The sequence below is a fragment of the Ooceraea biroi genome, chromosome 6 (genome assembly GCF_003672135.1).
Source record: "Ooceraea biroi isolate clonal line C1 chromosome 6, Obir_v5.4, whole genome shotgun sequence".
Lineage (NCBI taxonomy): Eukaryota > Metazoa > Arthropoda > Insecta > Hymenoptera > Formicidae > Ooceraea > Ooceraea biroi.
The window spans coordinates 3,614,235-3,625,782 of record NC_039511.1 but is presented as its reverse complement, the minus strand read 5'-3'; the positions used below and the strand labels follow the sequence as shown (position 1 = coordinate 3,625,782).

The window sequence follows — 11,548 nt, the reverse complement described above, 5'->3', positions numbered from 1 at the left end:
GGACTTACTCATTTTATTTCATATCTCGAAAAAAAAGGGAAATTCATCAGTTATGTAACACCCTATTCCCTAGCGTTCTCTAGGCACTAGAGCTCCTTGTTTTTCCGCATGGTGAAATTTCTCTCGTAAGATGGCCACCCTGGGAGGAAATCTAGTAATATGCACAATAGGATGTAAACTAACAAATCCGTATAACGATATAACCTAATATAACGCGGTACTCCCGCGCAACTTTGTGTTCTGAGGAAAATGAAAATTATTTATAACATATATATCGTCTGTATTTTTATCCACTCTTAAAAAAGCCGTGTTAAATCAAATCGAAATCATTGTTGCCTCTTTTCCGCGACGCTGATTTGTTATCTCGATTCGCGTTGTGCGTTATGTTCAGTTTAAATTACCATCGCGCGGCCGTCTTCGCGTGGAGGATAACAATTTGGTAGAGTGTGATAATTGTGCATATAATAAATAATAGATATAAGATATTATTAACCAAATTTCTTTATTCTTGACCAAAACTGGCTTGTTAAATAGCACAGAACTCCTTGGAAAAAAAAATTTTAATGATTAGAACTTTTTCATTTATTGTTTTAACGAATTTTAAATAATCGAAAACTCTAGGCAATATGCCAAATAACAATATAAATAGCACAGAACTCCTCGGAAAAGAAAAAAATTTTAATGACTAGAACTTTTTCATTTATTGTTTTAACGAATTTTAAATAATCGAAAACTCTAGGCAATATGCCAAATAACAATATAAATAGCACAGAACTCCTCGGAAAAGAAAAAAATTTTAATGACTAGAACTTTTTCATTTATTGTTTTAACGAATTTTAGATAATCGAGAACTCTAGGCAATATGCCAAATAACAATATAAATAGCACAGAACTCCTCGGAAAAGAAAAAAATTTTAATGACTAGAACTTTTTCATTTATTGTTTTAACGAATTTTAAATCATCGAGAACTCTAGGCAATATGCCAAATAACAATATAAATAGCACAGAACTCCTTGGAAAAAGAAAAAAATTTTAATGGCTAGAACTTTTTCATTTATTCTGGGGATCTAAAGGATTATTTAAGATATTATTATTCGAAAACATTATTAATATTGAAAAACAAAATAGCGCGCGCCTGTGTTCTACTAGTTTAATTAAAATTCTCGAAGTAAAATCAATACGCAAAGTACAGTCATAGGCACAGAAGTTGCGACACTTTTTTTTTAACTGAGTTTATGAACACGCAATCAAATTCAGGATGCGAATCACTGTGACGCGCGCCTACTCGATGAACGATCATGAAGTTGTCAAATTTGCGTATACATGTGTAACACAGTTACATGTGCGCGTCACAGTGATTCGCATCCTGAATTTGATTGCGCGTTCATAAACTCAGTTAAAAAAAAGGGTCGCAACCTCTGTGCCTATGACTGTACATACTCCAAGTGAAACAAACACAACCAGAAGCAGGGTTGGGCATGTATTATGCCAGAGAGAAACCTGAGAGCGGCCACCAGCCTCCTGACGTTTGGCGCCGCCTGACAAAGTGTACGTGAACTAGTTCACGCTTCCCACCACAGCCACCACAGACAACAGCACACGGCGGCAACCCATCCGAGCGCTCACCGTGCCCAACGTTGCTTGACTTCAGTGATCGACGGGAACTGGTGTTTTGCAACGTGGCGCGGCCGTTGTCAGCTCGTTAAGCCTATTACACCATGCAAAGGAACAGGCAACGGGAACAGGGAATAGCCAATCGCGTTGCTCCATTTGGTCATCCGTACTCAAATCATGTAACGCGATTGGTTATTCCCTGTTCCTGTTGCCTGTTCCTTTGCATTGTGTAATAGGCTTTAGATGTAATTTCTCCGAAACCAAGGCTCATACACCCAAACCCTATTTTTACTTCCCTTTCGAACGCACTACGACTCGTTCGAAAGTAGAGTTTACATGGGAAAGCTTCCTTGTGAGTAGTTTGGACACGAATCATGTATCATTACCGAGCGTAACGACCTAGTTCACGTCCACTTTGTCAGGCGGCGCGTCAAACGTCAGGAAATGTGCCCGTGGAGGCTGGTGGCCGCTCTCAGGTTTCTCTCTATAATCAGAGAGAAGTCTGAGAGCGGTCACGCTCGCGTTTTAACTGTAACGCCTCAAACGTGGACATTGAAGTGATTGAAGTGATTCTGTCTTTATTGCTCATTGAATATTGAATAAAGATAGAATGACGCCGCGAGCGTTGGGAGCGTCAAGTGGAACGCACATGTCCACGTTTGAGGCGTTACAGTTAAAACGCGAGCGTGACCGCTCTCAGGCTTCTCTCTGCTATAATTGTGGCGGCATCTAAGGAGTACAAGGCAGAACTAGCCCGACCAATGAGAGGGCAGCACGAATACCGAGATGGAGAGCCTTGGAAGGAATCAGAGAACAAGGAGAAGCTAATTGCTCGCGCTTTAAGTCACACGTGCATTAAGTAATCAGTTCTAGTCTGTATTAAATAAAGTCAGCATCTTTATATATTTTCACCTAAACCGAAATGTTGTAATAGTTCCTCGTGCGTTAAAACTGCCTTAAATGTAGCATAATAATCAAATAAATAATACGCTCGCTACATAATACGTAAAGTGGCGCCACCATATGCATTTGGTGATATTTCTTCCTGTCGTGAGAGTCTGAACCAGTGTTGTTAGCTGAGCCGCCTTTTCGCGCATGCGCACTGCTGTATCAGCGAAATCCAGTAACGTACGTACGTTATAAAAGATGGATACTAGTACCAACGGACAGGAGCGATAGAAGTCGGATAAAATGTAAGTACAATTTTATTATTTATTAAACAGTTAAAATTTGTGCAATATTTTGTGCATTATAGATTCCATAATACACAAAATTTATATTCATAATTAATTTTATGATTTTTTTTGTTTATTAAATTTTTATCTTAATTTGTTTCTGTTTTCAAGAATATTTATTTCAGTATTAATATATATATTTATTTGTTTGTTTGTTTATAATTATTTATGTTTATTCATTATTTTATTTTAATTTGATAAATAAGTGTCTAATCGAGTTTTTCTTTTATATATACTAGTCACACAGTATTACTAATTACTTTTTTGTGCTGAGTTTTATTTGTTTCAGATTAGTGCCTCAAATGCAGTGCAATATCATAACAAGTATAATATTATATAATGTTAAAATGTTTTATTTTATTACGTATTATATTTATTAAATACATAGTTATTGTATATTTTTAAATCAAATATTTATATAAAAGAATGTACTTTTGTTTTCTGAATACTGGTAAGGTTTTAGTAGTTTTCCTTACCCTTGCAACGAATGTTGGTATTCTTTCAGTTCTGCCAAATAAAATATTTTAAAATATTTTATTTAATCAGTTATTTCAGAATCCTACCATTTTAATATATTTTTAACCTCTATATAAATTATTTCATATATAAGTTTTTATTATTTTATTATTTTATATTATTTTACTTAGCTTTACAATTTTCTTATGAATTCCAAAAATTTTAATATAATTTTTATAGAAGTATCACAATAGGGCCCTTACGGGATCTATATAACCAGAGAGAAGCCTGAGAGCGGTCACGCTCGCGTTTTAACTGTAACGCTCAAACGTGGACATGTGCGTTCCACTTGACGCTCCCAACGCTCGCGGCGTCATTCTATCTTTATTCAATATTCAGTGAGCAACAAAGACAGAATCACTTCAATCACTTCAATGTCCACGTTTGAGGCGTTACAGTTAAAACGCGAGCGTGACCGCTCTCAGGCTTCTCTCTGATATAACTCAGGACGTAATACTATACTGGCGCTAATACTTAATGCGCATGCGCGAAAAGGCGGCTCAGCTAACAACACTGGTCTGAACTGCTTCTAACGTGATTTGCGGACAAATTTATTAAATCTACCTTTTTCAATTCTCGTCCATTCCGAAGGGGATAGTCGTCAGGTGCACAACGATTGTCCCGAGTTCTTTTTTCAACTTGTTATTTCGTATTTCGTATTTAACTCACTTTTGCAATTGGCTATATCGAACCTGAAAGGGATCGAGTACCATTAAACACTAAGAAGTTCAATTCTCGTCCTACGCCGGGCCTCTCCGGGGCCTGAGGCTTTTCCAAATCTTCCGACATTTTCGCAGCGTTCAATTTCAAATCGGTGGTATATTTTGTTGTTTGTGTAATCTAACCATAAATGGCCGCTGATGTGGCTTGCGTTTTATACATGTTCTAACCGTATTATACGTTTTTATACGTAGGAAATGTAGAAAAGTGCTCGCAGCGCCAAAATGCCCAACCCTGACCAGAAGTGGACTACTTTGGAGCTTACTGGACTCGTAGAAGATGAGGATTCCCATGTGTGCTTTCAAAGGACCACCAAACACCTCGCGTTACATCCATATCATTTTAATGATGTACAAAAAGCTTTGAACAGCATTTTAGATTCCTTTCGGAATACATACGACAGAGAGTGCGTAATATCATGCATTTATCTCTTGTACTTTATTCATAAACCATGCAGAGAATTTAAAAACTAACTATTTTAATTATTATTAATGTAAATATCTTATAACCTTCAGGAATATGTTTCATTTTTCTTATCGATTTGTTATTTGTATATGTACATCGGCTGAAATGAAATTTTATAAGATAATTCTTTACATTTTTCTAATTATAATTGTCTATATTTTTAGTTTGGAAGGCTTTGTGCTCGACTTCAAAAAGCCCAAGTTGCTTAGCAATCTAGGACATACATTTTATGATTCCCCCTTCATTCATGTTGATGTGGAAGCAGACTTTTATTTATTCCGACCAACAGTTGGGTGTATTTTAAAAGGTAAATTATATTTTCGTTGATTATTACTATTTGCTGTAAATAAATTAGATCTTGACTAGCTTCTGATTTACAGGTATAGTGAATAAAACAGGTGTGGATCATGTTATAATGCTGGTACATAAAATGTTTACTGTATCTATTCCAAAACAATACAACATGGAAGAATGGCCAGGTGATAAGGTAGAAGTTGGCCAGCAAATTAGATGCCACCTAACAGAAATAAATAAATGGAGTAAGCTTCCTTTTATTTGTGGTACTCTGAAGTCGGACTACTTAGAAGGCTGTAGATTGTCAGAGAGTATGATTTATCCTGACAATGTGATTGCTGCCGATTTAGATACAGCTTCTGTATCTAGAGTCAATGAAAATGGAGAGAACACAATCAATAATTTTCCTTGTGAAAGTTCTGATGAAGAACGAAAACTAAGTCCAAAGAAACGCGCGAGAATATCCAATAACTCTGCAAAACTTAAAATTAAAAAGGAAAAAGGTACTACAAGCGTCGTCAAAACTAGTCCTATTAAGGAAATTGAAAAAACTCTGAAGAAAAATATAAAAAGTTCTGGCAACGAAAAGAAAAATATTTCAACGAAACATACAAAATCTAGAGACTCATATTTGAAATCTGCATGGATTAAAAAGGAAGAGGATGTCAGTGATGTAAATAATAGTCCTGGGAAAGAAAGAAGAAGGAAACCAAAGGACCATGAAAGAATGTCTACAGACTTTAATAGGCTTGGAATTAAAATTAAAAAAGAAGAGGGTGTCAGTGATGTAAATGATAGTCCTGGGAAAGAAAGAAGAAGGAAACCAAAGGACCATGAAAGAACGTCTACAGACTTTAATACGCTTGGAATTAAAATTAAAAAAGAAGAAACACCGTCATAACACACACATACAAATCAATTTTGTTTTTTTAATTAATTCTTAATAAGGGTAAAAATAAAACGATGTACAATTTCAATTTTTATAAGTAAGTTGTAAAACAAATTAGTGTATAAGATATTTTAATGATAAGACTAAATAGATATTGTACATAATAGATAACACTGATTAAAACTGATATCTATATGTATATTACATACTTGTGTAATATACATTACACACATACATATTAACATATATATATTTTTCTCTCGATAAACATAAATGTATTCTGCCATGTTACAATTTTTTCGAATACTGTACATTTGAAACTGTGAAACCTCACTTTTACTATTAGCAGAGAGGAACCTGAGAGCGGCCAGGCCGCCGTTTACGCCCATATTTTTGCATTGAGAAATTTGAGAAATACAACACCGAATGTGAACTTACATTCCATTTAACGAGAGAGAAAGGTAATTTCATAATGAAAAAAGATCATGTGCATGTTAAATGGAACGTAAGTTCACATTCGGTGTTGTATTTCTCAAAGCAAAAATATGGGCGTAAACGGCGGCCTGGCCGCTCTCGGGTTCCTCTCTGCTATTAGCTAATAGCAATACAATTTAACCAAACTTAAATGTGTTCACACTACTACGTTTAATAATTTTAACACATTTTAATAATATAAATTAATTTCTGTTAGACTATGAAAGTAAAATTAAATAAAATTAGATCACTTGATAAAAAAATGTATCTGAAGTGGTGGATAGGAACTAGAATAATTAATTGCGTGTAAAGTACGATAAATAATAAAAAGATAATATGTAGGATAATTTAATAACTATTAACAACATTTATTTTTCAGACAGATTTTCCTTTTTCTCATTTTATTTCGAGCGCTTTGCAGGAATACAGAGAACCAATCATTTATTTCGTATCTGTATTTCTAGAGAAGCAGAAAGTTGATTGACTATTTCCTCTAGTCACGTATTATTCCCTAGTGTTGCCGTGCTCTCTATGGTAGAACCTTTACGTCAATTTACGGTAAAATCGTCGGCTTTGTCGTAACGTAACCTAAAATTGTGAATGACAGTATAACAATTGTGTCATTTATTCCTTGAAGACTTGAGCATACTTGTATATTCCAAATTTTGAGCGATAATGGCGAAAGCAACACAAATCTTAGTTTGAGCATTAAGTCTTTAAGTTCGTATTATTCTCTTGTACTGTAGCTTACGACCCTTTTCAAATAATTGTTATTGTATCGCAAAACTTTGCAAATATTTGTTAATTTCTTGTTACCTTTCATTAAAAAATGTTTTGTTTGTCTTTTGTACTTTTTTTATAATATACATAATTTTATGTATTATTTTAGAGTGATGTAATATAGACTGTATATAAAGAAAGATAAAAAAATGAAATATTCTACTTCGCCATCGACGAGTCGATGTCACTCGCCTGTTCCAACCGAATTCTCAACTTCATTGCCAATGCCGATCGTTTACAGGTAACCACTTGGATAATAATGTGTATCTTGCTTTAAATCTAATGGTACTAATTTAAACAATGATGCATTGCGTTACAGACACAATTGCATGGGTGCTGCAACAAAGTGTTACAAATATTTAAGAAAATTGCTGAAATTTGAACAAATGGATTTTGAATTTGCTATTTGGCAAATGATTTTTCTATTTATAGCACCGCAGAAAGTATACAGAAACTTCCAAAATAGAAAACGTATGTTATATTCAATGATACGTTAAATATGTATTAGTCGCATTCTACTTTTGTCTGATATTTAGTCATTTATTTAATGCAGCAAAGGAATATACATTTATGATATTTTGCAGAAACAAAATCACAATTTGCGAGAGATGATCCTGCATTTTTGGTACTGGTTACATTTTGTCTCTGCATATCGACCATTGGGTTCGCCATAGTATTGGGCTTACGATTCTTCCAATTTGTAAAACTGCTATTTTATATGGTTTTTATCGACTACATAGCTGCTGGCTTATTAATAGCAACGATATTTTGGTAAGCATGTCCAGGATATTTGTAGTCAATCATTTTAATGAGTTTTAATTAATTTTAGAATGACTTTGGTGAGTTCTAAAAATTCGTACAAATTGTAAGAATTCTTTTCAGGTTTATAACCAATCGATATCTCAGGATAGATAAGACGCAAGATGTTGAATGGGGTTACACATTCGACATCCATCTGAACGCAGTGTTTCCTCCTTTAATTATACTTCATATCTTGCAATTATTCCTTTATAATGGTGAGATACTTGGTATATGTAGATTTATCTGTTGCCAAGTAATCCTTAATTGAACGTAATTGTTTCTTTTCTAGCTTTGATAAACAACAATACGTTCTTGGGCCGATTTATTGGAAATACTTTCTGGTTTGTAGCTGTCGGTTATTACATTTACATCACATTTCTTGGTTACGCAAGTGAGTATGTTAAGGACATAAAGTATACGTTTATTTTATTATTTCATTATCAATTTATACTTGTAAGAAAACAGTGCATGTATTTATGAAAATAGTGTAATGTAATAGTAGATAAAATTTGATTTTATTGTTTTGCAGATATTGAAATACTTCATAAAACACATTTAATACTATCCGCATTACCAATAATATTACTGATTTATATTACTACATTATGCGCGGGTATCAATGTCAGTTATTTAGTGATGGAATTTTATCGTTATCGGGCCCTGTAAACCTACTGCTTCATGCGATTGCAATATGAGTCGTAATGTACATTATAGATTTGTATCAAGTCTCATATATTAATATTGCAGTAGCAGGTAGAGTATTTAAATATTATTTTAATATTAACATTTATTTTATGCGTTAGAAAATATTTCTAATACTTTGTTTTTCGTATTTCTCGAAGAATTACAAGATACAATATTCGAAATATAGTTTGTATAACATCAAAAATAAATTTTTATGTGTATATTCTTTATTGTGATACTGTATAGTCTGTATATAATCGATTCACTATTGTTCATAATAATAAAGTAAAATAAAATCGAAGACTGTCTCACAATAACATTCGTTATATAAAATTAAGGAAGGGGAAAAATTCATAAAAATCGTGACATAGGTTTTTACATTTCTACGGTTTTATGTAGAGAATATATTTACATTTTCACATATATGTAATATTGTACATCAGGTTTATATATATCTCAAGAGAACAGTCTAATAAACAAAATACAAAGATTTGGAATACATGTAAAAAAATTCGGTATTAGCTCACTTGCGATGTAACACATACATAATATATATCACATAACGATGAATACTCTTTAGATATAAATTTTATATTACGATAAACTTATTGTGCAATCCATTATTGTATTGTACTCTGGCCCGCTTCTACCAGTGCCGTTTAACTCGCTCTTCGTCCTTTTCTAACTACCTGCCTTAGAAAGAGACGAAGATTGAGTTAATCGACGATTAAATTAACTGCACTTTGGTCGAAGTGGCCCTCTGTCGAATTAACTTGTTACATGTTACTATACACGAATCTATATAATTACATTTGTTTACGTTAGCATATATACAGGTTTAAGTCTTTTGTTTCTTACTACTCGGTCCACTTTCCTGATCGTCGGTTTGAAAGATCGTTTTCGGTTGCGTCTTCTTATAGGCGGGCGCGATCCAGTACGGTTCTTCCTCCGCAATCTTTGCATATTTCAGGATAGCTTCCCTAGGATCCTGATCGTCCTCTATCCGCTTGCTCAGTCCAAGATTTCGTATGACGTACGAACTAAGCGTTCCTCCGGAGGATGCCACTCTGCCGCCCTGTCCAGAAGTAATAGGCAGATCGGGACGTCTCGACTTGACTGGATCCAGTCTATCTTTCTCCATTTGCTTGCGGACTGACTTGGGCCTGTCCTGACGAAACAGGGGAAGAGCATGGGGCGTTATAATCTGCTGAGTGGACATTACTTCGATATGCTTCTGCTTCATGTGTGTTTTAACAACACATAGTTTAGCGCCTCTCATGCTCTTGTTAGGATCGTAATACACGTTGACGATACCGTTGCCGCAACCGACGAACACCTGATTCAGTTTTGGATGCCACAAGGTCTTGATCACGTGCGAGTTCGTCACAGGAATCTCCTTGACCAAGTCGAACGTCTTGCTATCGTAGAACAGCACTCTACCAGTTGATTTACCTTTATTCAGGGATTCACCCGTGACGATCATCGAGTCATCTGGACTAAACATGCAGTCTGTCGTGTCGTAGCGTGAGAACAGGCCTTTCATCTCGTGAATTGGTGTTTTGAACGACCGCAGGTCCCACATCTTCAAGGTGTCGTCGCAAGCTCTACTCGCCAGCATCTGCCCGAGGTACGAGAAACTCAGACTCGAGATTTCGTTGCCCTGTGCGTGAGCACCTCTCAGAATGAGAGACGGATTGACAAAGTTCTTCCTACGGTCCCACATTTGTATCGAGCCATCCACGCAGCCACACGCGACTGCCGCACCTTCTCGACTGTAAGCACAAGTAGTGGGCACGGTCTTCACGCCGTTCTGCGCTCTGCATTTGATCAGGCTCTTATGGGCGCGCGGCCTGTACAAGTTCCATACCCTGCAAGTGCTGTCTTGAGAGCAGGTCAGGTATTCTTCCTTGGTGAAGGGATGCCAGCAGCCACAGTTGAGACTAGCGGTGTGACCCTTGGTACGCGCCATATCCGTGATGTACTGGTCGCCCTTCACAGTTTCGCACTTCTCAAAGCCGTCCCGGTCCAGGACCTTCGCCTGCGCTGCACCTGATATCACCAGTATCATATCGCCAGTAGTGGAATACTGCAAGCACTTGATAGGATGGTTCTCGCAAGGCTGCAGAGTCCGGAAACTCCTCATGGACGAGTCCATGCCAGCGAAATCCCAGAAGCAGACGTCGTAGTCGACGGAACCGGACGCCAGTCGCGCTCCAGACGGATCCGCAGCGATCGCGATCACCGCCTTCGTGCCATGGGTCATCGTAACTTCGTGAGTACAAGGAATCCTCTCACTCAGTGTCATTTCTTCCTCGGCATCGGATGCTTGTTCGTTATTGTCATCATCGTCATCGTTGTCATCGCTGTCATCGGTGTTCCTCTTCTTCCCTGCTGCGTTCCTAACCTCTTCTTTATCGGAAGTCAGCTCCGGTGGTATTGGTGGGCCAATAAAGTCGTCATCGTCGCTGTCATCGTTATTGTCATGGTGATCATTATTATCTCCGTCATTATCATCGTCCTTTTTAGATTCCACGCTGTCATCGGAAGATTTTTCCCTCTCAAGCGCAGCCGCTTTATTGATATTGATGGTCTTGGTAATATTTTCCATCATTTCCTGTATGTCAAAGGATTTCGCTACTTTGCCGAAACCTGAAATGCCCATCAACTTCTTGATGTTTTGGCTCTCCTCCTCATCCTCCGGCTTGATCTCAGCCATCTGCGTCACGTTCGTCTCCTCGCGTTTCTTGCCAAACTTGCCGAATCCTGAATTGGAGGTCTCGGCGACAGCTTCCGAGGATGTACTCGAGGCATCCTTGTTCAAATTCGCGCTGATCTTACCGAAGGTGATGGTCTTTTTCCAATTCATGTTGTCACACGAATTATTTTGGTTGAGCTTTGTAAACTCCTTCACCACGTATATAGTTTACACTTTGCTTCGCAAAACCGAGCACACGCGACTAATGGCTACTGCACACTGGACGCGTAAAGGTGCTTTTTCATGTTGACGCTCGACGCTCATTTTTAGCGTCAAAACAGGTCACGTGATCAAATCACGCCAATAGTGCGCCAATAGAT

General features: G+C 36.7%; 3 protein-coding genes across 5 annotated transcripts; 2 read left to right on the top strand and 1 right to left on the bottom strand.

The window, feature by feature from the left end:
• The first annotated feature begins 3,825 nt into the window (after positions 1-3,825).
• LOC105284055 (DNA-directed RNA polymerase I subunit RPA43) lies at positions 3,826-6,051 on the top strand. Of its 3 annotated transcripts, none has more exons than XM_026970176.1 (4): positions 3,826-3,971; positions 4,281-4,492; positions 4,716-4,858; positions 4,932-6,051. In XM_026970176.1, exons 2-4 carry the CDS (start codon positions 4,311-4,313, stop codon positions 5,744-5,746), a joined length of 1,140 nt encoding a protein of 379 aa, XP_026825977.1. In that variant the 5' UTR covers positions 3,826-3,971; positions 4,281-4,310; the 3' UTR covers positions 5,747-6,051. The 3 variants fall into 3 exon arrangements, with proteins under 3 accessions (XP_026825977.1, XP_011345580.2, XP_011345579.2); XM_011347278.3 differs by having other exon boundaries at positions 3,831-4,180; XM_011347277.3 differs by having other exon boundaries at positions 3,831-4,183.
• Positions 6,052-6,772: 721 nt separating this feature from the next.
• On the top strand, positions 6,773-8,769 carry LOC105284056 (protein unc-50 homolog). The gene is made up of 7 exons (XM_011347280.2): positions 6,773-6,928; positions 7,098-7,229; positions 7,308-7,459; positions 7,573-7,759; positions 7,871-8,004; positions 8,079-8,180; positions 8,319-8,769. Exons 2-7 carry the CDS (start codon positions 7,138-7,140, stop codon positions 8,453-8,455), a joined length of 804 nt encoding a protein of 267 aa, XP_011345582.1. The 5' UTR covers positions 6,773-6,928; positions 7,098-7,137; the 3' UTR covers positions 8,456-8,769.
• Positions 8,770-8,843: 74 nt separating this feature from the next.
• LOC105284057 (gastrulation defective protein 1 homolog) lies at positions 8,844-11,542 on the bottom strand. Its single transcript, XM_011347282.3, has one exon. The coding sequence runs from the start codon at positions 11,337-11,339 to the stop codon at positions 9,312-9,314; it is 2,028 nt and encodes a 675-aa protein (XP_011345584.1). The 5' UTR covers positions 11,340-11,542; the 3' UTR covers positions 8,844-9,311.
• Between the last annotated feature and the right edge of the window lie 6 nt (positions 11,543-11,548).

What these genes read in the sequence shown, in the direction of transcription:
- LOC105284056 (XM_011347280.2), top strand. Translation starts at nt 7,138, where the DNA reads ATGAAATATTCTACTTCGCCATCGACGAGTCGATGTCACTCGCCTGTT. An exon ending in AAACTTCCAAAATAGAAAAC is followed by an intron (nt 7,460 to 7,572) that starts GTATGTTATATT and finishes GATATTTTGCAG; the next exon opens with AAACAAAATCACAATTTGCG. An exon ending in TTAATAGCAACGATATTTTG is followed by an intron (nt 7,760 to 7,870) that starts GTAAGCATGTCC and finishes AATTCTTTTCAG; the next exon opens with GTTTATAACCAATCGATATC.
- LOC105284057 (XM_011347282.3), bottom strand. Translation starts at nt 11,339, where the DNA reads ATGAATTGGAAAAAGACCATCACCTTCGGTAAGATCAGCGCGAATTTG.
- LOC105284055 (XM_026970176.1), top strand. Translation starts at nt 4,311, where the DNA reads ATGCCCAACCCTGACCAGAAGTGGACTACTTTGGAGCTTACTGGACTC. An exon ending in CGGAATACATACGACAGAGA is followed by an intron (nt 4,493 to 4,715) that starts GTGCGTAATATC and finishes CTATATTTTTAG; the next exon opens with TTTGGAAGGCTTTGTGCTCG. An exon ending in AGTTGGGTGTATTTTAAAAG is followed by an intron (nt 4,859 to 4,931) that starts GTAAATTATATT and finishes TCTGATTTACAG; the next exon opens with GTATAGTGAATAAAACAGGT.